This window comes from Festucalex cinctus, chromosome 19, assembly GCF_051991245.1.
Source record: "Festucalex cinctus isolate MCC-2025b chromosome 19, RoL_Fcin_1.0, whole genome shotgun sequence".
In the NCBI taxonomy this organism is placed as follows: domain Eukaryota; kingdom Metazoa; phylum Chordata; class Actinopteri; order Syngnathiformes; family Syngnathidae; genus Festucalex; species Festucalex cinctus.
In genome coordinates, this window is record NC_135429.1 from 4,260,424 (window position 1) to 4,287,167 (window position 26,744).

At 41.4% G+C, this 26,744-nt stretch overlaps 1 protein-coding gene across 1 annotated transcript; it reads left to right on the forward strand.

Moving 5' to 3' along the window:
* The first annotated feature begins 3,654 nt into the window (after positions 1–3,654).
* LOC144008145 (sodium/potassium-transporting ATPase subunit alpha-3-like) lies at positions 3,655–21,431 on the forward strand. Its single transcript, XM_077508234.1, has 23 exons — positions 3,655–3,881; positions 9,964–10,077; positions 10,270–10,329; positions 10,410–10,613; positions 11,597–11,710; positions 11,786–11,920; positions 12,005–12,122; positions 12,404–12,492; positions 12,552–12,731; positions 13,882–14,080; positions 14,724–14,968; positions 15,053–15,245; positions 15,593–15,768; positions 15,834–15,970; positions 16,045–16,195; positions 16,400–16,568; positions 16,637–16,791; positions 17,740–17,863; positions 17,931–18,076; positions 18,198–18,328; positions 18,678–18,779; positions 19,035–19,126; positions 19,238–21,431. Exons 1-23 carry the CDS (start codon positions 3,876–3,878, stop codon positions 19,264–19,266), a joined length of 3,069 nt encoding a protein of 1,022 aa, XP_077364360.1. The 5' UTR covers positions 3,655–3,875; the 3' UTR covers positions 19,267–21,431.
* The last annotated feature ends 5,313 nt before the right edge of the window (positions 21,432–26,744 follow it).

Here is a 26,744-nt window from a genome sequence, read left to right on the forward strand (position 1 = left end):
CAATTAAAAACAAAAACAAACAAAAAAGTGTATTTTTGTGTCCTGGAACAAATTAACGGCATTTCCATTCATTTCAATGGTGAAAGATGATTTGAGTGGACATTCTCTACTCTTAAGCTAGACTGTCTGGAACTAATGAGGTGGACTGCAATGCATTATGGGACAGGTGCTGACCCGTGCTCATCAGCCCCTCTCCAGCAGAATCCCCAATAATAAAACAATTTTTTAGCTTGTCCCAGTCATTCCATCAAAGGAAAATCAAACCCCACCCCTCTGATTTTACGTAACACTCCAGGGCACCCCGGCCCTTCACCACAATGCATTGTGGGGTGATGCATCGACACTCGATATTTGTTTGGCATCTGCTGTGCGTGTGTGTGTGTGTGTCACATGACCCGCAAAGTCTGGATGCGGTTGCCAGGCAACAACAGCCTCTCGCCTGTCCTCCTCTCACTCGCTCTTTTAGAACATCAAACAGTGGTTGTGTGTGTGCGCGGGGGGGGTGGGGGGTGCGTGTGTGATAGATGAGGTTTATTTATAGAAGCAGTCTAAAATTAAACTCACCATCTCCCCTTTTCACCCTTCGATAATCCCTCACATGGTTGTCGCCAACCTCTCCGCTACATTCATTCACATAGATGACAATGGGAACGGGGTTTGTGTGTCTGTGTGAGACTCAAAGTTGTTGCTTGCCAGTAAAATATATGCCTTTTCACTAATAATATGTATTCGATGTTAATTATAAATTCATACAGCAGTGCCTTGACAGTTAATGTAACAATACAAACAGGCATAAATTCTTTGAAATCCTTTTCATATTGTTTTACTCGTTAGGTTTTCGTCTCCACCTGTTCTCTTCAGTTCCATTCCTTGTGTCAGCCAAACAACTCTCTCGTGTCTTGTCAATTTGTCTTTTATTATTTATATTTTGGGACTTTTAAGTCTCCCACGTGTCTTATTTGTCCGTTTGCTTTTGAAAATAAAAGATTCTCTGCTTCCCTGTCGTCGCTTCGGTCCTCCCTTATTCTCTGACAGAATAGCTCAAACGCTAGCGTGCTAACATTTAGCATGTTCGTTAATACAATGCTAACATGCTAGCAGCTGTTGTGCTTATATAAAAGCAGTCTTCCGTTAAAGTACTTGACACAGTAAATTAATTCATTCTTTGGGTTTATTTGTTGTTTATCGTAACATCCGCTGGTGGATCTCAAGGTCTTTCGTTTCTCCTCCTCGCATCACCGAAGTCGATGAAGTTGATGAATGGCCGATCATTTCCTCCCCAAGGTCAACCCTCGCCTGTGTTTGTGTGTTTCCGTGTGTGTTTGTGCACGAGAAAAGGAAGCCACATTATCACGGACAATCACAAGGCAGACACAGAGATGGATGTCTGCGCTGACTTCATTACTCAAGTGAGATGAGCACTGGAAATAATGTTGTCATCGCCGCCACATGCAGAAAAAGTACTCACAGGCTGTACTTAATTACTTGTGTACAAGTGTAGCTTTAACTCCCATACATATAATTAGCATAGACGTTAGAGTAATTATAAACCTTCAAACAACTGCTTAGAGAAACAATGCATACAGACAGAGCATACAACAATACGCACAGACATAAAAAGTCTACACACCCCTGCTTAAATGCCACGTTTTTCTGATATGAAAAAAAAAGTTTTAAAACTTTTCCCACCAGTGTTCTATTACCTGTAAAAATCGATCTTTTCAAGGTTTTTGTCATTGCATAAGAGTTCACACTCTCTTATTACTGGGAAGTAGCTGAATTTGACGTTAAATGGGAGTCAATGCACACTGGCCTCCAATTAAAGTGTCTAATTAACCATACATAAATTATAGATGTTCTAGTAGGCTTTTTCTTTTCCTCCTTTTTTTCTAACTGTTTCGAAATTTGGACTTACCTGTATAGTGTAAAAATACATTTAAAAAATGCTTAAAAATCTGCGATATACGAGGCGCATCAGTGTGAAAAAAAAAATGCTTCCACACCCGGAAAAATATTGGTACAGAATTTCTACCAAAAGTTTTCCACCCAGGTTGTCAGTTTCTTAGCCTTCCTCTTGTCCACCTCATGCATGCTGGGGATTACGCAACAATCATTGTGTGTGTTAGGAAGCAAAACGTAAAAGACAGGGAAAGACCCCTCGCTCTCCCTCCTCACTCTGCTCCGTCAAGGTCGTCCACAAGGTCGGTCCGGACACATTTCCTGGCCGATGATTGGTTGTTGCAAAAGCAGAGCCAGGGACTTAAAGGGACAGATATTTTGGTTGGCTGTCTTGCACAAAGCGTTTATAGATTCTCCATCACGACATTTGTAAGATAATTACACCATTAGTGTTGTTGTTGTTTTTTTAATGGGATGAGTAAACCTTGGTAACCTGACACTTGTTGCTATGGTGACCGAGTCTAGAAACAACAAGAAAAAGTCCGTTGTAAACTGTTGGATCTCCACAATCCATTTTTTGGCGCTCTCTGCTCTCATTTTAAATATTAAGTTTTAATATCATGAAGTCATTTTCTCCTCCAGCTTCAAACTGTCACCACAATAAAAAAGGAGATGCTTTTCATGCTGTGTGCTTGACTTCCCCTCTGCTCCCGTTATCAAATGATGGATGAAACAGCTGCAGCGCCGACAGAAGAGAAATCAGGCCATGCTGCAATTATGATGGAAGCCAATATTGATCCCATCTGACACACGTTTGCTCATGTGTTTTATAAGTCATGCCTGACTCTTATTAATCTTTATAGTTCATGTGTGTGTATGTGGGATAAAAGCATGCATGTAATTTTCTAATCTTCCACAGCAGGTGGAAAATAATCACGGCAAAAATAAAAGCCTTCTGTGTCCTTATTAGTTCACTGTTATGCATGGCATCTTTTGTCGTTATGTGCGCCAAAATATCAACCAGCTTAAACCTGATTAACTGTCTGTTTTCTTTTAATTTAAATTGTCGCCACAGTGTCCACTTATTTTACTAATGAAGAGATGTTTTTACAGGGGAAATACCAAGTACAAAACAGATTATGGCTGTAAGATATTTGTGTGAATTTGAAGAGCAACTATGGCAAACTAGTAGAAAAATAGGACACACTAGTAGAGGCCCTAGGTAGTTGAACAACTACCTGTACATGTGACTGTACGTGATTTTTTTCACTAGTGACTTCCATTTCATGTTTGACATTTCTGTGCAATGGTTGAATGCGTGCACTATGACAACCTTCCATGATAATATGATATTTCTGCACGCTAGTCGAAGGACAAGGACATGCTAGTAGAATTACTCGTGCACTTGTAGAATTACAAACATATTACATATTATTATCATATTACACAAAAGTAAAAATAGACATACTCTTACTTTTGTAAAATGTTTGGCTAACTAGCCAATTCTGTTTTCAACTGTATTGTATTTTTTTTTAACACAAGTATATGTATGCTATTTTAGCACATGTGCATTTACAGATTTATTTTGACATTTCATCTTTAAAAAAAAAATAACAACAATGTTTTGAAACGACTTTTCTCAACAGTTTCTGTATTTGCAACGAGCTGTTGCTTGGTTTGGCTCTATTTCCTTGCGCGGAATCCGGGAGGGGGGGGCGGACCAGCCACGCGGAAGGACACGACATCCGAACATCTGCCCGGCTCTACTTTCTCCAGCAGCATCATTTGCCGAAGAGGAAGCAGACAGCAGCGATTTTGACTCTTTAATTTTTTAACACTTCTTCATGACACTTTTTATGTCTCTTTAGGGCGGTAGCCGACAAGTGAAGGGAGACCTTTTTTCTTCGCCCACCTGACGAGCTTTTTTTAAGCGGACAAGTGCACCTGCTTGAACAGAATCTCCTGGTGAAGCCAACATGGGGGTAAGAACGACATTTGTACACACGTTTTTTTTTCAAGCAAAAATAGCTTGTCTATTTCTGTTTCTATGGTGCTTACGTGCCGACCCGCTGTTTGCGCCACATTTGTGAGCTGCATCCAGTTGCGGAGTAACTGCAATAACGCGTTACATTAAGGGCACGTATTAATTAATCACGAGCAAACCTTTAATAGCCATAAACACAAAGTTGAGATTTACAGTGAGTGGGGACAGGGAGATGCCACGTTATTAGGTTTAATGGCACCCGTGTCGAGATTCTAGTCGTGAATATAGCAACAAAACATTGACAAATGTAAGAAAAGACGATCGCCATTAACCAGGCGACGCCATTTAGTCAAAGTGTGTGATCACAGATTGGAGGCTAGCAGCCATTTGTCTGTCATTCTCCCATTGAGCGTATTTGTCTTTATATAATACACTTGCATATTTGGATTAGTGTTGTGACTCCCCACGATGACAAAATGTGTGCCCTAGAAGTTACATGTATGATCTTGTTTCCAATTTATAATACAGGGTGTACATCAAGTCACAAAAGAACAATGCACAACGCATATCAGACAGGGTCCTTGATTTCTTGCCATGTTCTCTGTAGTCTCCATCAATGGCAGCGATGGCATCACTGATGCTTCAGACGTTACAGAAAGAAATCCAAGCAAGTGATGTCTGGTGAACAAGCTGGCCAGGAAAATGGGCTATTCCTTCTAATCCACCCGTCAGGAAATGTTTAGGGGCATACAAACGTGCCCCTATTAATCCTTTTTTATTAAATTGAGATGGGACATGAACATGTTGCATATTGGGGCGTGAAAATGTCTCCCTCACTTGTTGAAAATACGCACCATCTGTTTTCAGGATGTGTTTATATGAGGCCTCTGCCATCATCATGTTTGGCGGACCCCTCAGTCTCGTATTACATTTATTCATCCCACAATGGGGAAATTTAAAACAGCAAAATAACAGTTGAAGCGCATATGGGATATGAATAGACAAATACGATGATGATGGTATAATTGCAGTCAAAAGTAGAAGAGTGTTAGTGTTGTGTTATGCTTGTTGTGACGACCACAATTTGCTGCATTAGCTTGCAGATATCTTGGCATAAACTTTTGCATTTCTGACCACCTTTAAAAAGCCTGATTTATATCTCGAGTCTCTCATAATGATTTGAAAAGTCTTCAAAAAAGAATCGTCAGTCTCATCCACATGAAGAAAAAAATTCCAAAGTTGCACATTTCGACTCTGCGAACAACCCAGGCTAAACTTAGCTCCTCCTCGGCACACTTCAGGCAGACAAATGATCACTATTGTACCAATTTGAGACAAGAAAAACCCTGCCTGGAAGATGCCTGGCAGGCTACACGGTATGTTCAACCAGTGGACATTCTAAGCTATTATCGCAGTAATAGTCATCATGTATAGTCACGATAGACTCCAGTCCTATTAGCGCTACGCTGACACACAGTGTAGCGAGCCTCCCATTGCATCCAGTCCTTCTAACGAAGTGTGATTGGCAGGGGCCTTTCCTCCGAGCTGGATTCGAGTGGGTGGGAGGCGGCAAGCTGGAAACGTGGGATGAGAAAGAGCATTCAGGCCAGGCTGGAGAAGTTGTGCCGCTCCGTCACGCTTTGGCCAAGAGCACGCTCGAGGCTAAGTGCCAACGAGCGGGATACTCTATGTGTGTGGGATTTTTACTCTGGAGGAGGAGGCGGGGGCGCAAAACGGGAGGCGGGGGCGGGATTGACGAGGCATCTGAGGTCAATCAATCGGGAATCCTCTGACGATGAGGCTCGGGCGAAGGTCAGATTGGGATTGGCGTTCCTGATTGGAAGAGCGAGGATGGCAAAGGGCTGCGCAAACGCCGAGTCACCTTGAGGAGGATTTTGGGAAATCGTGTGCGGAGGCATAAAAAAAAAAAAAAAAAAAACGTGACAGGTGAACATATTCATATTCAGGGTTGTTGGGAATCATTTCCTACCCGCTATATAGATCAGGGATTAAAAAAAAATTGTATAACCCAAAAAAATGAAGAGAAATGATGATAAATATTAAACGTATGTTTTCCATGGAAAACGGTGAGAAATTCAGAAAAAAAACTGTAGAAAGCAGGAAAAATCCAACATTTTAAATTGTTATATTACCATTCACCCCTAGATGGCAGATATGTCTTACTTGCGCGTACACTAGATCTTTTATAGCTTTTTACTATAATGTGAGTTAGCCAAAGAATTTGTTTGCTGATTTGGAATGATTTGCATAACATAGTACCTCAATAATGTACAGTATAATAAAACCACTTGTTTTTTTTAATGGATACTTAGGTCTAATATGTTACCATATTTTAATGTGATGGATTTTTTTTTTTTTTTATAGTCCTTGATGTAAATAGATTAGAGAAGCAATGCATATTATATAGTGACTTCACCATTTTGTACTACTATTATCCCCTATATAGCGCCCTCAATGTATCCCACAATGCATCTTGCCCAGTAAAGCAGTCCTTTAAAGTCCTTTAGTTGCTAATGGTAATCTATCCCTTGATGCATTGTGCCAAATCAGAAAGAACAAAGGGATGAAAATGGCAGTCGGAGACGGAGAAGGGGAGCAGTGGCAGCCGCCATCTCATTTGAATGTCAGTTGAGCAACTCATCACAACACGGACATAAAGTGATTAATTGTATATTTTTGTAATTATTGTAGTAATTATGCCATAGCAATGACGAATTTAGTGTTCCATAGCTACTTTCCGTCTATGTCGTCCACTTTATAAAGTAATACTTCATCGTGATTAGCATGTTGGAAATGAGTGAATGATTCCAAGCTCAGCCATGGGGAGGTAATAAAGAGGATGAATGCTACCCATAATGCACTTGGTGTGTCAACCATTCACTGCGAAAGACGGATGATGTGATATTTCACGCGGGAGGTCTTGTTAATGAGATGTCGCTGCCTCGCGTTTTGTTCATTATAGAACAAATTATCGTATCTGGCGCAGTGAGGAAGTCGCTGTCAAATACTTCATTTCATTCATTGATGATTGATGATTCATTTCATATTCAGCTCTAAATAAAGAGAAAAATTGGCAAAAAAAATCAGGTGATTTCAGGTGAGTTTTTTTTTGTAGATTTTTTTTGATGGGCGGGGGATATATTAAAAAAAAAAAAAAAAAATCAACAAATATCACCAAAAAATTGGCAGATTTTTCCCGATTTTACCAGCGGCAGATTAAATTGACCAGCCGATTAACCATTTGAGCCCTAATAAATTCTCTTTATTTTGGTATTACATACCTTTTTCCTGACATTTGTTTGATCGTACACAGAGAGATTTTTTAGACATGTGCTTTAGCCCGATAAAGGTTGGGAGACATTGCTGTAATCCATGCCGCGCCCAATTACCCGAGTGCATTTGTACTCAAGTTGTTAAGTAAAGCATCATTAGCCTTAAGTGCCTTTTATCTTTATTTAAAGCAATGCTAGCAGTTCTTACATGTTTTTAATGTCATCTTTGGAGCACTTCATCATCATTCATCACTTTTGTGGTGACATTTTATGCAGAATCAAAGCCGTGTTAATGCTTGAGTTGTGTGCTCAATGCTCATACGTTAAGACCAAAGTGGATATTTGAAAAGCGTCCACCGTTGGAATATGCGCAAGGCTAAAAACTTCAAAAGTTTGATCCAGATTTGATCCAGATTCAGCAACCGCTTATGATCATTCTATGCTGTCAATAAAAAACCTCAACACAAAACACGAACGTGCTTGCTAAATACAAAGCGCATTTTCTCTTCATTGTGCATGTTGCATAATTAGTCAATATTTGGTCTATATATATTTTCCATCTGAGGCCGAGTGTGTGAGTTTTGAATCGATGAAAACGCGGCACTGTGAGCTCACACTCACTCCAACAGTGTGCAGTGACGTCAGGCCTTAGCCACAGACTCGCGTTACACTTTCGCACAAGGTACATCATTAAAAAAAAGAAAAAAAAAATCCAGCACCATCTCTCCTTCTCTTCGCTGTCCTCCTGGAACTATTTAAAATTCCCCTGCGGATTGGATGCTGCAAGGATGACATCACACCTGCCGTTAGCTGTCAATCACCAGCAACTGGCATTTTGTAGCAATGCTAATGGTAGCTAATCACCAGAGACTTTCATCTGCAACTGTGTGTAATGTTTGAATGGTGCGTATGCAGTCATCATGTTGTGATTAGACGCAAGTAGATAAAAGTCAAGAAGCAGATGGGGCGTTCCCAAAGGAAGTGAATGTCAATGAAGAAGGGGGTGGGTACGGAGGCATGGATTATGGAGAACCCCCTCCCTCATATAGAGCACTTTCTAGGTCGACTGCTCCACTGATCTGTGTGTAATCCATGATTTGTGCGTGTGTGTGCGACATCGACAATCCACCAATCAAAACCAACCACCCATCGCTCGGCATTCTCAACTGGACGATGTCGTCAGATAGTGACTAGTCTGATGGTCTTCTATGACAAACTGCTACTCACAGGTCACTTAGTTTTCTGTCACGTGATCGTTTTTTTGCTTGTCTGGAGAAAGAAAGGTCTTTGTCCACAAGGTTTTTGACCTTAGGTGAAGTTTTATATATCAAAAGTACTAGAGATATCGGTACTCTGTATCGGTGAGTATTCCAAGACTGAATACTCATGTCGTTGTCTGAAAAATGCTGGTATCGAACATCCCAAGTCTATATAATTACACACATATCCCAATAACACAAATCCCGGTAGATGGCAATGTTGCATCAATTTGGATTTGAAATTAGCATAGGATAATGTACAATTGATTGTTTTACTAGCGTGCTAATGTTACGAAAGCTAGTTGACTCAAATTGACTCCATTTAATGGCCACACGGGGCGCAATAATTGTATTTTTTTTTAACAATTCCCAATGAGCATGCCACGAGAATAAGCACAATAAATGAGCGAGGAAGTTGGCTGGGAAATAACTCGTGCTAACAGTTTATTGACACGCCAGCATGTACCTTACAGCCTTACTTGTGGTCACGTTCTGATCAATTTGACTTCATTAACCCTGCAGCTAGCCTGGAAAATGTCCTGAAACAATAACAACTGCTGCCAGCTATTTCATAAACCACAATTAAAACGTAACAGTACCACATTACATGGAAAGTTGAAACATCAATTATGCTCTATAGTGTATTGAAACTATGCAAATGACTGATTTAATCTGGACTATTGATGAGCCTCGTTAGCGCTAAATTGCACTAGCAGATAGGATCTCCACATTCTCTTGGCTCCTTGGTTGCTCTAAATGATCACATTGCGCTCAGTGGTGAAGTATTCATCCGCGCAGACTTTTGTGATTGAAGTTTCTGATTAAAATGCAAATTAATCCACGGTCATGCTCGACTGAAAACGTCGTGTGCGTTGTTAGGACTTTGTAGGAGCAGTGGACATCAAGTGAATGTGGCAATCAGACCTGCTGAGATTATTGTTGTTCACTGGGTTAATCTGCCAGTGTAGTAAACAGCTGTAATCTGATGGACGCCGCATGACAGATGGCAAACGCACACAACATACACACTGCAACAATTGAAAGACTCTTCAAGTAAGGTCTTTCATTGAAGGAGATGGAGGGAACATTGAGGTTAGGCTGCATTTGTTTGCTGCCTAAACAGGTTGCCATAGAAACAGTGTTTTCAACTATATAATAAACTATAAATTTTGCAATACAGTACTGGTCATAGCTACAAGGCACACTGATGTTAAGTAAATGGAAAAAAGCATCCCATAATGACAATATGAAACAATAAAATTCCGATAACCAATTCATCGTCCCAAAAAAAAATTGTAAAAAATAAATGGGTAGATTCTTGCTGATTACGAAAGAGCTAATATCTGCCAATTAATCGGCCGTGGCGCTAATTTTTAATACATTAAAAAAAAAAAAAAAAGTTTAATTCTGTTATTATGGGCTGTCGTGTGCAGAATTTTTAGTTAAAAAAAAAAAAAAGTGCGCCGCTATGACGACTTTTCGAAATAAATTATCCTTAGATTGAACTTTTTTCTTGTTTTGTTGTCAGTATGGACGGTCGGACAGCTATCGCGTGGCCACCACGCAGGACAAGGATGAGAAGGAGTCGCCCAAGAAGAAAGGAGGCAAGGGCATGGACGACCTCAAGAAGGAAGTCCCTATCGTAAGTTATCCGGTCAATATTTTGAGAACATGAGTAGAGAAGGCGTCCTGTGCACTTTCTGCCATCTAGTAAAAGTGATTTTAATTGTTCTGGCTGTCAGTATACGTTGTCGTCATAGATTAATGAACAAACCTTCACATTGTAGGTTGACATAGGTAAAGTTGACCAATTGTTTCCGTTTAAACTCTTCAGACGGAGCACAAAATGTCCGTGGAGGAAGTTTGCAGGAAATACACCACTGACATCGTGCAGGTAAGTCAACATAACACTGAGCACTTGATGGTCTCAAGAGGCTATTAATCGATATTAAAAAACAATGGCGCCCGGTCCAGGGTCTGACCAACTCCAGGGCTGCAGAGTACTTGGCGAGAGACGGTCCAAATGCCTTGACCCCACCCCCTACCACCCCGGAGTGGGTCAAGTTCTGTCGCCAGCTGTTTGGCGGATTCTCCATCCTGCTGTGGATCGGCGCCATCCTCTGCTTCCTGGCCTACGCCATCCAGGCAGCCACGGAGGACGAGCCTGCCGGGGATAACGTGAGTGCGGGAGGTCCAAACGGTAACACGGTGCACTGGGTTAAGTGCTGACTTGCGGGCTGCTGCTCCCCGCAGGGAAGATCGTGTGCGAGGCAGCGCTTTGTTAACAAAACAGCAGCGGCGGGTCATGTACTGCCATGTGGGGGGGGCGTTTGACTCCTGCCATTAGTCACGGCGTCCTTAGCAGGGGGAGTTTCAGGGTCAGAGCGCATGCTGGACTAAGGCGGAACTACTATGACATACACAGAACCAAATGGAAATAACATTTGGTCCATCTCAAGTAGGACTGTGCAATTAATCGAAATTCAATTACAATTTCAATTACTACACTCCACAATTACAAAATCATCATAATCATAAAAAAAAATATATTAATCCTAATTTTCGAGTTATTTGCACCCTTATTAATTTTAAAATAACCAATTTAATAAATGATGTTTTATCCAAAAGGAGCTTGCATAATTATAGTGTTTCGAATCATTTTATTTTCTTCTTTTGTACCAGAAAATTAAATGGTCATCCTACTGCACAGTGCACATGGTGCACTCCAACTTCAAGTTTTTGCCAACATAAATAAATACATATTATTTTAAATATATATTATAAATTCTGTTTGGTCCAAAAGGAGCTTACGTAATATTATAGTGTTTCAATTTTTTTTATTTAAATAAATTTTAATTTTGAAGGCCTAAACATTTTGTTTTGTACCAAAAAATAAATCATTGTTTGAATAATCGTGATTATTATTTTTTTTCCATAATCGAGCAGCCCTAATCCCAAATTGATCATGGGTCATGTTTTGTTCATGATATAACCCCAAAAATGGGCCAGCCGATATAATCTACCAATATTAGTGATTTTAAATTTGTCAGTAATGAGCAAAAATTCAGCTGATTTGTTAGTTTTTTTGTTTTATTTTGCATGGTCTTTAACCAAGAGATTCACGCCGCTCTCTTAACCGAGGACCTTCTTGTATCATCCAGTTGTACCTCGGTATCGTGTTGTCGGCTGTCGTCATCATCACTGGCTGCTTCTCCTACTTCCAAGAAGCCAAAAGCTCCAAGATCATGGAGTCCTTCAAGAACATGGTCCCCCAGGTACTTCACCACACAGTGCATGGCTTGAAACAGTGGAGAAAGTCATTGTCACGCTTGCCTGTGTGTTGTTCCCAGCAAGCCCTGGTGATCCGCGAAGGGGAGAAGATGCAGATCGATGCCGAGCAGGTGGTGGCCGGGGACCTGGTGGAAGTGAAAGGGGGAGACCGGATCCCCGCCGACCTCCGCATCATCTCCTCCCACGGCTGCAAGGTGATGATGTAACGCTGTCTCATAGGGAGAACCCTAGTAGAGGTTTCAATCTGAATCCTCACCTTGGTTTTACATTAACTACAGGTGGACAACTCCTCCCTGACTGGCGAATCGGAGCCTCAGACCAGGTCGCCAGATTGCACCCATGAAAATCCTCTAGAGACCCGCAACATTGCCTTCTTCTCCACAAACTGTGTGGAGGGTAAGACCACCATTTGAAAGACTGTGACAAGGGTGGGCAGGGTTTTCTGCAGGTACTCCGAATTTCTCTGACGTTTCTATTCCTTTTTTTTTTTTTTTTTTTTTTAAACCACAGTGATTCTCAAAGTGTGGTAGTGGTACGCTGGTCCCCTCTAGTGGTGTGCGAAAGAATCCCTTATGTACAGTTAGGTTTTATTAAATAATTTGTGAATATATTGTGAATAATAAAATAAAAAAAATGCCAGAGCACGAAACTGAACTGTCCTTCCATCCTTTGTCCAGGCACAGCTCGCGGTATTGTGGTGTGCACGGGTGATCGCACGGTCATGGGCCGCATCGCCACCCTCACCTCGGGCCTGGAGACCGGCAAGGTGAGCTTGCCGCTTGCTCGCACCGCGTGATGACATCACTCATCTTCTGCATTCTACAGACGCCCATCGCCAAGGAGATCGAGCACTTCATCCACATCATCACCGGCGTGGCCGTCTTCCTCGGCGTCACCTTCTTCGTCCTGTCGCTGGTCCTGGGGTACTCCTGGCTGGAGGCCGTCATCTTCCTCATCGGCATCATCGTCGCCAACGTACCTGAAGGTCTGCTGGCCACCGTCACTGTGAGTACCACGCAAGTGATACAGCAAACGTACGGCCAAGTCTTCAAGTCAGATTTGGTTTTATTGGACATAGGCCTACAGGGAAGAGAGCCGTTTGTTTTTCCTAAAAAACTTGATTTTTTTTTTTATATAAAATGCAAATAACAATGACACAAGTCATAACCTGTTTTGATTTTTCCCCTTCTGGGATTGGCATGATTTCAACTTTTGAAACTGTTTTTCCCCCACCAACATTTTTTCCTCCAAAATTTACTTGCATCCACAGAAATAATAGAAATAAATATTTTTCCTCTACGAAAAATGTGAAGTGAAAAACTTGTTCATAACCATAGTCATTAATAAATTAACATTTTAAATGTTCAACACTTGACGTCAACTCATCTCAAATCAACTTTATTTATTATTGAAGATTGTTTTAGAAAAACAATCAAAACTGAATTGAAAAAAAAAAACCTAACAAAATTAAAAACAACATAAGGAAATAAAACGCTAACACAAGCAAGGATGCAGTTTGTACTATGAAAGCCATTTTAAAAAGTGAGTCATCCTGACAAATAAACTCAACTAATCGAAAACACAAAATAGATCATTCAAAACAGCCCGCATGATTGTATTGACTTGTTTGTCGCTTCACCTCTCTCTGTGATTGTAATTTCAGTGCTGTGTGTTTGTTGTGCTTTTGTGTACGTTAGTATTGTTGTTGTTTGTGTGTCTTCAAGTGTTGTCGTGTACCTTTTTGTGTCTCTCTTTCAGGCCAGTCACGTCCGATGTTTGTCTGCAGTGAGACCGACTAGCTCATGTAATTTGGCTAACATCTGTTAATGCATTAGTCGTGTTTCGCCCTCGCGTTTGGCCGTAGTTGTGCATCGTGATAACTTAACGCACCGCGGCTCTGCTTGACCGCTTCACTCACTGCAGCCTGGCCTGTGAAAGATGCTTTTGACTTAAGCGCATTTTGCTATGGGTGGGGGGATAGGATGGACATCTCCAGGTATACTGGGTGGGTTTAGGTACAGGGTCTTCTGTATTCAGGTATAGTATGGTCCCAAGTTCGTTGTGGTTTGTTTCCTAGCTGCCTGGAGGTGTCCTATCTGTTCACTAATAGCTTCCCAAAGAGGTTAACGTTTTTTTTGTGCTGTTGGCCTGGTAGGTGTGTCTCACGCTAACTGCTAAGCGAATGGCCCGTAAGAACTGCCTGGTCAAGAACCTGGAGGCGGTGGAGACGCTGGGCTCCACCTCCACCATCTGCTCAGACAAGACGGGCACCCTGACCCAGAACAGGATGACTGTGGCACACATGTGGTTTGATAACCAGATCCATGAGGCCGACACGACCGAGGACCAGTCAGGTAAATAAATATTGGATGGATGGACGGACGGACGGACGGACGGATGGACAGACGGACAGACGATTATCACAATATTGTGGGGATGTTGGCGTGATAAAAAAAGCTCACAATACTGTATAAAACTCATGATATTGTAAAAAAAAATATGTATATGTAATATATAAAATGTATATAATAACAGCAGTGTCAAAGAAATAGGCTTGGCCATGTCATGTCACATGTCACTGTCATGTGTCCCTACTAGCTCAGCGGTGCAAAGTCACATGGCCTATGCTGCGTTCAGCTAAAGTGGATGAAAAGTAATGTTTTTGACAGATATGTTGAACAATATTTTCTGTTATGATTAATTTATGGAAGTGAAAAATGATGGATTTATGGAAGTGATAACTGCTGCAGTGGCCAAAACATTCCGAATTAAAATTAAATTTCAGTCATAAACTAACCACCAGAGGGTGCTAGAACTGACAAATGGAATACAACCTCGACTTTTTAAGAGATTTGCTGCTTTTAATATCGTGACATGATGAATTTAAATTTTTTTCTTTTAATATTGAAATATTGTGATATTGCTGTTATCGTTACATCCATAACAGACAGATAGATAGATTAAATGGACAGATGAAAATGAGGAATTTCTCCTCAGGCTCCTCCTTTGATAAAAGCTCCACGACATGGGTGTCCCTGGCCCGCATCGCCGCACTGTGCAACCGCGCCGTATTCAAGGCCGGCCAAGAGTCGCTGCCCATCCTCAAGCGCGAGGTGGCCGGCGACGCCTCCGAATCGGCGTTGCTCAAGTGCATCGAGCTGTCTTGCGGCACTGTCAAGTCCATGAGGGACAAGAACAAGAAGGTGGCCGAGATACCCTTCAACTCCACCAACAAGTATCAGGTTGGTGCAACCCAGTAGGACCTTTCCTGGCCACAAGATTAGGTGCACACACTAATGGCAATTTGTGCTTTTCTTGGTCGCCAGCTCTCCATTCACGAGAGCGATGATGAGTCCGACAAACGCTACCTGCTGGTGATGAAGGGAGCCCCCGAGAGGATTCTGGATCGCTGCTCCACCATCATGTTGCAGGGCCGCGAGCAGCCAATGGATGACGAGATGAAGGAGGCCTTCCAGAACGCTTACTTGGAACTGGGAGGCCTGGGGGAGAGAGTGTTGGGTAAAGATTGGTGTTTCTCAACACTTTTTTTTTTTCTTCAGAATTTACATGAGGAGAATCTGAGGTAATACTACCTAGCAACTTTCACCATATAATACTTGGGAAAAGCACCACAAGCTCAAATTAAAGTTTGAACTTATGGACTTGGAAGTGTTAGTGGTTATTATCTTATTAGAGCACATTCAGAAAATTGCTCTGGGAGAGACTAAAAACAGAACATTACCAAATGACGGGACTCACAGAAATGCGGAATTGAAACCAATTAGGTTGTTATAGCATGACTTCTTCTTGTGATTGTCTCCAAGTAAATCAGGCCCCTAACTCGTCATCTTTGTTGATCCTGCCAGGCTTCTGCCACCTCTTCCTACCCGAAGAATCCTACCCAAAAGGCTTTGCCTTTGACACGGACGATGTCAACTTCCAGACGGACAACCTTTGCTTCGTGGGCCTCATGTCGATGATTGACCCGCCGCGAGCCGCCGTCCCCGACGCTGTGGGCAAGTGTCGCTCTGCTGGCATCAAGGTGAGGAATCACGTTCAGATTTCTTCTTTTTCTTCAATCCACTCAACTCGTTTGTTATCCTTCAGGTCATCATGGTGACCGGCGATCATCCAATCACGGCCAAGGCCATCGCCAAGGGCGTGGGCATCATTTCCGAGGGCAACGAGACGGTAGAAGACATCGCCGCGCGTCTCAACATCCCCGTGAGTCAAGTGAACCCTAGGTGAGAGACGGACATCCATATGTGGTCACACACATTCCAAAATTATTTGTAATGGTCCCAATGTGCTCTTGTAGGGACGCGAAAGCCTGCGTGATTCATGGAACAGACCTGAAGGACCTCAACCAGGACCAGATGGACGACATTTTAAGGAATCACACAGAGATCGTCTTTGCCAGAACTTCACCGCAACAGAAGCTCATCATCGTCGAGGGCTGCCAGAGACAGGTACAGCGAGAGCACAAGCGGCCATGTAAATAATTCACGTGATTCATACTAGTTTATTTTATTATTTATAATAAATCAAATTAACCAGTTTACGTTATGTTAAATATAACTAAGTAAATGGAAAAATTCATTTGGACTGACCAATTTTAGGGGAAAAAAAAATCAAAATGACAGGACTGTGTAACAATGTTTCCTCGTTGCCAGGGCGCCATCGTGGCCGTGACGGGCGACGGCGTGAACGACTCTCCCGCCCTCAAGAAGGCCGACATCGGCGTCGCCATGGGAATCTCTGGCTCGGACGTATCCAAACAAGCCGCCGACATGATCCTGCTGGACGACAACTTCGCCTCCATCGTCACGGGCGTGGAGGAAGGTGAGCGGAACGCAGCAACGGAGGAGAGCCGGGATGTGACCTGATTTGAATGTTTTGCCCCCCCGCAGGCCGCCTCATCTTCGACAATCTGAAGAAGTCCATCGCCTACACGCTCACCAGCAACATCCCCGAGATCACGCCCTTCCTCTTCTTCATCCTGGTCAACATCCCGCTCCCGCTGGGCACCATCACCATCCTCTGCATCGACCTGGGCACAGACATGGTGAGTACGGTTATGTGGTACAACCGTAGGGACGAAAGTATAGGGACACATGCCGCCAACAGGAAGAAAATATGGAGGATAGTCATTTGTAAAAGCATGTGTGACGTTAGAGGCTCTTGTGGTACCACCTGAAGTTGTTTGACGGGCCTGTTCTTACGCACCAAAAGTATCATCAACATGCTGCAAGAGAAAAGGAACTTCCTCATCGTGTTATTGCCTGTGACAAAAATGAGTTAGTGTACGGGTAATTTCAGTTTTTAGATTTTAATCAATTTTTTGTTACGTTTTTGTTAGTTTTTTGTTTTTGCAGGTTTCGTAGTACAAAATGTACCTTCATTGTTGCTAAACTTGCAATATATAATATTTATATATTTTTAGGGACTATTTTTTCAATAAAGCAACAACAGCATATTTGTTAAAACTGCTGTGACCTGACAGTAGTACATGAAGATTGAAGAAAATGTTCCGATAGATAGAAAATGTCCTGTCCTTTTACCTTTATTTAAAAAAAAAAAAAAAACAGTGCTATTGACGAAAAACAATTAGAGATTTAGGATAAACTCATTTTTACAGTAGGCAAATATTTACACCTGGAAGAAAGTAAAGAATTAAAAATAAATAAATAAAAGTCACTTGAAGAACAAACTCACGACATTCAGCTTGGGAGACTGCCACACTATCACCTGAGCTATGCCCCTTCTACTGTTTCCAGAGACCAAAAACATAATTTGAGTGACTCTATTATTTTACTCTCTTCCAAGTTAAAATATTACTCTAAATCTGAGTCTATTTGGTCCCACTCTAAACAGAGTCAAATGTACGCTACAGAATTTACTGTGTGTAAACAAAATTGTAACTCTAATAAAAACAACAAAATCAACAATTAAGAAGAGTACACTTGCCTTGATTTGCCTTCCTAAGAATAATATGAAACTTTTATGTGGTCAGGTTCCAGCCATCTCACTGGCGTACGAGGCGGCGGAAAGCGACATCATGAAGCGTCAGCCCAGGAACCCGATGAGGGACAAACTGGTCAACGAGAGGCTCATCAGCATCGCCTACGGACAGATCGGTGGGTGGTTCGATTTAATGGCTGCCACCGTTTCGTTTCGTCTCCTGATGTGCGGCCGTGTCTTCAGGTATGATCCAAGCTCTCGGCGGCTTCTTCGCCTACTTCGTCATCATGGCCGAAAACGGCTTCCGACCCTCCGTGCTGATGGGAATTCGCCTTAACTGGGACGACCGCTCCAACAACGACCTGGAGGACAGCTACGGCCAACAATGGGTAAACGAGCCAATCAAGTGTTTTGACATTTTAATATGTTCTCCAACATTTCTTCACTTCAGCTTCACCACCTAGAAAAACTGCATTCTCTGGTTTTGTATCAACATTTGAACTTTCACAGACGTATGAGCAGCGCAAGATCGTCGAGTTCACGTGCCACACGGCCTTCTTCGTCAGCATCGTGGTGGTGCAGTGGGCTGACGTCATCATCTGCAAGACCAGACGCAACTCCGTTTTCCAGCAGGGAATGAGGTCTGGCTGTTTCGATTATAATTGCTCGGATTTACAATCACCATACATACAGTACATGTTGGGTCTTCTTCCAGTTGTAGTTTCCACTAGCAGCCACTAGGTGGAAGCAAAGCACTTGCTTTTAAGTCAAACACAAGCCACTCGATTAGGTACACCTGCAAAATCTAGCCACCGACCAGAAGCAGAAGTTTACAAAGATAATCATGCAGACTGTCAGAGAGAGAAAGTATTGATTATTAAATAAGTGTTATTCCTTTTACTTGTATTTTAGAGTGACACTCATATTTAGCCAGCATCTGTCTCTTCGATTGCCTGTTTTCTTTCATTGATGGTTTGACTTTTCCCACAGGAACAAGATTTTGATCTTCGGCCTGTTTGAGGAAACGGCCCTCGCCGCCTTCCTGTCTTACTGCCCCGGCATGGACGTGGCGCTACGGATGTACCCGCTCAAGTGAGAAAGAGATTCTCTCTGAAATCTATTGCTTCTTTCACAAATGATTTACACAACACAGTAGAGGCAAGAGGTTTTTGCTCTTTGTGCCTGCTAAGTCACCAATGGCTAATTTGAAATTAGCCCACACTCACCTACATAGTGTGTGTATTGATTATGTAGTGCACTGGCCCCTGTTGACACCAGAAGGAGCAGCGTAATGTCAACAGGCATGGAAGCATGGAATCCTAACACACAAACTGTTGAACTTTTCAGGGCCAGCTGGTGGTTCTGCGCCTTCCCATACAGTTTCCTCATCTTTGTTTACGATGAGATCCGGAAGCTCATCTTGCGCCGAAACCCTGGAGGTAAGCACATACACATGCATCTAGGACTCGGCGATGAATCAAATAATCCAGAAATGTGCTGACACTGCTGTTTTCTTCTTCTTTTTCATCTTCTTTTTGTGGCGTGTTCAGGTTGGGTGGAAAAGGAGACATACTATTAAATTATCAAAACATCACAAATGTCTCATCATCCCCCAACCCTCTCTCACCTACCCTTGTGTCTCACCCTCCTTCCTCCCCCCTCTCCCCTTTCTCAACCTCACCCCACGTCCACCGCCGGCCCCTCCCGTGCTGTCAGCTGATTGGCTCGCACATTACAAATGCACGTGCTAGACCACAATGTGGCATCCATTGTTGTCGTTTACATTTAGATAAGTGCACGTTGCCACGGTAACGAGCTGGCGATGTTTACTCTTCCGCCATCTTCTTCAACCTAAAAAAACAAAAACACAAGATGGCGCTGGGACCAACGACGGAGTGGGAGAGGATGTTGGCGTGCGGGCGAACACACACACACACACACACACACACGCGCGTCCTCTCCGTCGCTTTTCTTCCCTCGACATTCAGCTCAAAACTGCCAACCGCCGCCATTGTGCCGATGCTCGTTGCCATGGCGTCCAAAGTCGCCGTCGTTGCCGCTTTCCAAACTCCACTGTTGTACCGCGCCGCTTTTCAGAAATCCAGAACGAGAGTTGGACACTTTTTTTTTGGTTTGTTTGTTTCAAGCTTGGCCAGAATGATAGTTAAATGGCTAGCACATCTGCTTCACAGTGCTGAGGTTTTTGGGATACGAACGCCCTCTTCTTCCCTGTCGCTCTCCCCCAATCGATCACTTCCTCCTGCATCCCCCTTCCACAGTGTTTGATCTGCTTGTTTTTTTTTAACAGACGACTGACTGGCTGTTGTTCTTATTTTTTAAATATTTTTATTTGGAAGTGAGTGTAAGAGCTGCTTGTTATCATTTGCACGTGACGAAGCACACTGTCTCTCCCTCGCCCCTCGTCCTCCCCCTCGACACACCCCCACCCGCCTAATGTGTTGATGCTTGTCTTGTTTGTGAACGCCGTGCGACACCTGCAGTACTTGTGAAACCACCAGGGGTGGGCAAATGGAGCTCAAGGGCCATGTTTGATTTTTGAAAAGAGGGCAACTGGGCCAGCAAATTTATAGATGATATTTATAAAAAACAAATTAAAAAAAGTTTTACTGTAGAATGTCAATTTTTTTTTAATTAAATGATGAATTATTGTATTAAATCCATCCATCCATTTTCTCCTTACAAGGGTCAGGGGGTGCTGGAGCCTATCCCAGCTGGTTTCGGGCAGTAGGTGGGGTACACCCTGAACTGGTTGCCAGCCAATCACAGTATTGTTTTAAATTATTTCCTAAAACATAATTTGAAAAAAAATGAACGTATACATACATTGCTTACTACAGTGGTCTATTTTAATATTTGCATTCAATCATCGAACCGGTTATGTAATCAGATAAATGAATGAAACAAAGACAGACATTTTTTTTTTAAATTAAACGAATGCAATAAGAAAGAAAATGTTCATATTATTAATGTATTTATTACTTAATTTAATTTTATGTGATGAACCCATTTGACCTAATTTAAAAATCATTCTTCAAGATCAACTTTTGAATTTTACTGAATGTTTTATTATTTGAAATCCATTAACCTGAAAGTAGAAAACTGATTTTAATTAAACTACACTGGCATTTTTGTAAAATGTATAACATTCTTCTTCTTTTTTTATTTGAAAGAGTAATACGGCAAAACATTTATTTTTAATAGGATTGAAATTGACAACAGGAAAGTATTTCAGGATAGCACAATCATTTGACAAAACCTAGCAATAATAAGAAAGAGAAATGACATTGTCCGTGTTTTGTCATATTTCTCCCCAAATGGCCAAAACTTAACAAATTCTGTCAGGGTGTGTAAACTTATGAGAATAACTGTACAGCTAAGTGAATGCATCAAATGTTACAGACGAGCCACACTTTGCCCACCCCTGCCACAAATCTACTTTCCTTTCCGCCCTCTGTTAACAATTAGAAAAAGTTCCAATCTATGTGTGTCCTGGGAAAAAGAGATTTCGCTCCCGATTTCACAATTTTAATCGGTGGAGCAAGATGATGACTTCACTTATGGAAACAGCAGCAAAAAAACAACAACAGAAAACATGCAATGGTTAAAAAAAAAAAAAAGTAAGGAAATGAACTAAAATAGAAGATATCTCTTTTTTCACTTTGCTCTCCATTTTGTTTTTGTGTCTTGAAAATGGAAATAAACGCTGTGAACAGTTGTTACTGACGTCTCAGGTGTCCTGGCCTCTCTTTTCCCAAACATTCACAAATACATTTGAATGCCTCTCACCTCTCATAAGACTTGAAGTTAGGGCGGCGCAGCCTTTCTATAGATCAACAACTGATTGTTCAGTCTTGATGTGAAGAGACTGGCCACCCAGGACTCTCCTTCCTCTGCATGTTTGTCATTACCGCTATGGGTGAGTACACGACTCGTGTCGACTTTGTCTTCATATAAGTAATAAAAACACTTTTAAACACATATCTTGAGATAGAGCAAGATCAATGGATTGTAGTTCCAAAGTAACAAACTTATCATCTCATAATATACATCAAGAATCATGCCTGAAAGATGTACATTATAAAATGAATTTAGAGCTGTCATTTTCTGTAGACATAAATTGCAGGATTGCAGCGGGTGAAATATAATACAAAAAAGGCTGTGCTTTATTTGCACTACATTTAGCCTCCATCAAGTGGTCTAAAGGGAAATTGCACCCAATATAAACACGACTTAGACCAAACTAGTTACTAACTACAATGACATTCAATAATTTTCAACAAAAGCGGCTGTGCTGAAATATTTCCTGTTCTGTTCTTTCAAATGTTCGCTAAAGTGTGCCGCCATCTAGTGGTTCACAGTGAAATCACAACCCACCGCTCTTAATCGTAGCTATTCTATTTGTTTGGCCGGAAAACCCTTGTAACGAGTAAATTTGATCCTAATTTTTGTAATTATTATTTTCTCGACTTGACTGCAACAAATCAAACTTTTGACTTCTTTTCCAATGTGTTGTGATCATGGCAGAATTTTGAAGTGTGTCTGTGTGTGCGTGTGCAGATGGGGAACTTTTCCGGACCAGGAGTCAAGTAACTGAGCAGAAAGAAAGCGATTGTCAGAGTTGAGGTTCACCTTGAGTTGAGGTGTTAAAAGGCGCGGGGGAGAACAAGCAAGAGAAGCCGCTTCAGGTTGGACACTTTCACTTCACACTGCTTCGCTGCGTGCGTGCGTGCGTGCGTGCGTGCGTGTGTGAAAGCGTGTGTGTGTGTTTCATGAATACTATTACAAGGCTCACGGAGCAAGAGAGTGGTGCTGCACACACCTCAAAGTGAGGACATAGGTCACCTCTTCTGTCTTGATTCCTCCTCTTGTTCTACACATACGCGCACACACACTTGATTCTGGGCGCACGCACGTGTGTGGCGCCGAGGCACCACAAGGTCGCAGTGTGTCAATTCATGTCTCCATGGTGACCGAAGCCATCATGAATGATTAGGTAACAATAACAAGACTCAAAACCCGGACCAGCTGAATAGAAGATACGTCACAGGCCTTACTGAAGCATTGTGACTTCATGTTTACGGTTGTATTATACTACCCCCAGGTGGCCAAGGTGCACAGTGTGCACAAGAAGGAACAGCACAATGTCCATTTAATTGAAACAAAAATGTTTTATGGTTATTCTTCACATTCCAGTATGTGTGTAGTACAATATTATAGTTAGCTGTTATTCTTAAGGACATTTGGGAAAAGACAGGGTCACTCTGATATATATATATATATATATATATATATATATATATATATATATATATATATATAATTTTTTTTCAAAATCTCCAAATTCTTCAAAAATTGTAAGTCTGATAAACATTCAGAATGCACTTTCTATGAAAAAAGGTGGGAAAAACAACCAAACCTAAGATAAAAGTTACAAAATATCAAAAAAATAATTGCAATCAATATTATAAATATATATTGAAATCCATGGATCCGGAACAGTGAGTATCCTCCTGACTACCAGGAAAAATATTGTCCAATCACGTTTATTTTGATATTCCCCAATCTTTCTGAAGTAACTGGAATACTATTTTGCATAGGTAACGATGAAGGCGTCAAAGCACTACAACTCAGGCATTTACTTTTTGTATTTTGACACACGCTCACAAAAGTACCAAATCTGGCAGAAATGATGGAAATTGAAGCTACTTGCTTCAACTTTGACATTCTGACAGAATGAAAAAACAAAACAAGGGAAAGTAGATATTAAAGTCACACACAAACATAACAAAAAAAACACACACGCCCCTCTCAATCTCCTACCTACCTGATTACACACACACATCTTTCCATCTCTTACCTCCTCTAAAACCTTTTCCTCTCTCCTACAAACACACACACACACATGCCTTCTTTTTTTGTCAAGACACCCCCCCCCCACACACACACACACACGCCAACCCCCTCACCTCCCCCCAGTAATCTGGCTGGCCCGTGGCCTCCTCTCTCTCGCTCCACTGTTCTGTGTGATAGAATATCGATCGCTTCGCCTCGCCTTGGCGGGGAGGGGGGGGCGTGTTGGGTGTGTTGTATGTGTGTGCGGGTGCACGTGCGCGTGTGTGTGTGTGTGGTGGTGGTCAGATGAGCTCCATCCAAGGTTGTTACCAGGGCAACGGCAGGATGGGTCAGGGGGTTGCCATGGCGCCTAGGTCGCCGGGTCATGGGGAGGGGTCCTGGAGGGCTCGGAGTGTGTGCGTGTGTTAATAGGGAATGAGGTGGGGGTGCAAATGGGGGGTGGGGTTAGGGATGAGAAAGAGGTGTCCACTTGTGCTCTTTTCATTTCATTTTTTTCATTAATTTTTCATCATTTGTACAACACACTAAAAGTAAAGCACAGTCATCATCATCATCATCATCATATTATTATTATTATTATTATTATTATGAGAGAAAATTACTCAGCAAATACTGTATATACTAAATAATCTATTATATATATTTTGTTTACGGTTATGAAGCATTATTTTTATGACTGTTTTTGCACTGTACTGTCGAGTAAAGTCATTTAAATGAAAAGCAAATCTTAGTAAATATTCATTTTAAAGCATTTAAATAACATAAAACACACTAAGTGCACATTTTTATTTTATTTTAAAAGGCCTAAGATAAAATATGTAAATTTATTTTTGCTAGTTTTAATAATGTTATGCATAATGTGAGTGATGCATTCCATGTCAAATGGTTTCATTTTATGGTCTTATTATATTGATTTATTACTGTAGTTAAAAGAAAGTATTTCTTAAAAAAAAAAAATCTTTAAAGGCATTGTAGCTTTAACATTAATAAATAGAATTTATAAGCAGAATTAAAAAAATTCCATTAGCATATGGACTGATTCTGAGTTGGAAGTTATTAAACATTTGTCAAGACACATTTACTATATTTATTCACATGAATTGCAAAACTAAAAATGACTCTGAAATGAATATATATTCATATATGCAGTAAAATACCGAATTTTCATTTCATCTTCATGTTTCATAAACGGATTTGCACAAAAACTATTATTTAAAATGGTATTGTAACTATTACATAAGATCAATATACACAAAATGACTCAAAAATTGTTGTACTGTACTAATTAATTCACATTATAATGAATCGTCGATTAAGGCCAAATCTATGTAGAATGAATGCATATTTATTATGTATGAATAAAGAAATGTTCCACTTGTCTTGGAAATCAAATACATATAAATGTATAAATGTATTTGTAAATAAATGCACAAACAATTCAATGTTTCCATTTTTGCTAAGTCGATTGACAGTAAAGAGTTTGGAATTGAATCTGACAAAGGAGCACCTTCGTCCTTAATGTTGTCATCCGGCCACTGGGGGGCAGGCTAGGCTCTTTTGCATTTTACAATTGTGTGAATACAATAAACAACAAAGTTCAATGTCTTTTGATCTTCTCACATTGTCCAACTTTTTTTGGTTTACGAGCAAGCGCAGGCCGTTGCCGCCGGTTGGACGCCACCGCAACAGACGGGACAGGATGTAGACATCTCATCACCTCGTGGCATGTCGCCGTGGCAACAGTGAAGCTGCTCCGAGGCGGGAAACTCTCATGAAAGACGCGTATTGATTTTCAGTTGAGAAGCTGTAGCAGAAAAGGTAGAATTCAACGGATCCCACCTTTTGTTAGGGCTCGGCAACTATACGCAACTTTGGTCGTCCTCCATTTTATGCTTGTCTTTTCCTTTACCTTTTTCTTGTCTTGTTCTTTCTCTTGCTTTTTTTGTCTCTTCTTTTTCTTTCTATCTTTCCTTCTTTCTTTCTCTTCACTTCCTTTCTTGTCCTTTCCTTGGTCTTTCGTTTTATTTCTTTTATTTGTTGTAATCTTTTTTCTTGTCTTTCTTCAGGTTTTTCCTTTTCTTTCTCTGCCCTTTGCTTTTCTTCTTGACCCTCTTTTCTTCATTTTTTTCTTACTCTTTGTTTGCTTCTTCCCTTATTATCCTTCATTACTCTTTTTCATGATTACTTTTCTCTTTTTTTTTGGTCCAATTATTTCTCTTTACCTTTCCTCTTTTTTCCCCTCTTCTTTCTTATATCCTTTCTTTCCTTTTTGTCCTTTTTTCTTTTCTTTTCCCTTTCCTTTCCTGATTGTCCTTCTTCTCCCCTCCTTTGCTTCTTTTCTTTAGCAGGCTGCGAGAGTCCAGATGGGCCGCGGCTCCTTTTCTTCTCCGGGTGGGGGGGCCCGGCCGCACGTGCCGAGGACACGCGGGGGCCTCTCGGCATTTCATTTAAGACGCCCTCCCGCCTTCTCTCCTCGTCCTCCTCTTCCTCTTTTCCTGGGTTCTGCGGGTTCTCCGCTGCACACGCTCACGCTTTGTTTGCTTGTGCTCGGACTCGTATGCGCCTCTTCTCGCTCTCTCATCCCTTCATTGTTTCATCTTTATGATTTTTTATCATCATCCACTCATTCTCTCATCTACTTTCTCTTCTCATCTCTCATTGTCTCATCCACTCATCCGCTCATTCTGTTCTCTGCACACCTCTGCTCACCTTCTCATCCTTTGGACAGAGGTCCAGTTCTCCTGTCGACTCATCATTCTCTTGTCCTCTGGTCGTTTTTGTTCTTTTATGTTTACATCTACATCTTCTCATCATCTGGCCTCCTCATCCTCTCATGCACTGACATAAGGACATGTCAGTGTGTGGATTTGATTTCAACAGATTCTGCTGTGCTTTTATTTGTCAATCTTCTGCACTCACCTGACACAATATCACGCACCTGGATGTAACGTATTAAAATAATTGTCAATCAAATTGTGTTGGGCTGCACTGTATCACATGGAGAGCTGTTTATGTTACCATTTTTGTTTTGCTCGTGCACCTAATGAAGTGTCTGGTGCATGCACATCACATTATAATTTCATTTATACAGTGTTTAATAATTCCCAAATGGAGAATAAATTCTACCTCTAAACAGGCCTATGCTATTATTATCATCACTTTTATTATTGTTCAAATTTTGAT

Excerpts from the sequence above, each read along its gene's own strand:
- LOC144008145 (XM_077508234.1), top strand. Across the intron at positions 16,196-16,399 it reads TCGAGGGCTGCCAGAGACAG|GGCGCCATCGTGGCCGTGAC; the intron begins GTACAGCGAGAG and ends CCTCGTTGCCAG. Across the intron at positions 16,792-17,739 it reads TCGACCTGGGCACAGACATG|GTTCCAGCCATCTCACTGGC; the intron begins GTGAGTACGGTT and ends TTATGTGGTCAG.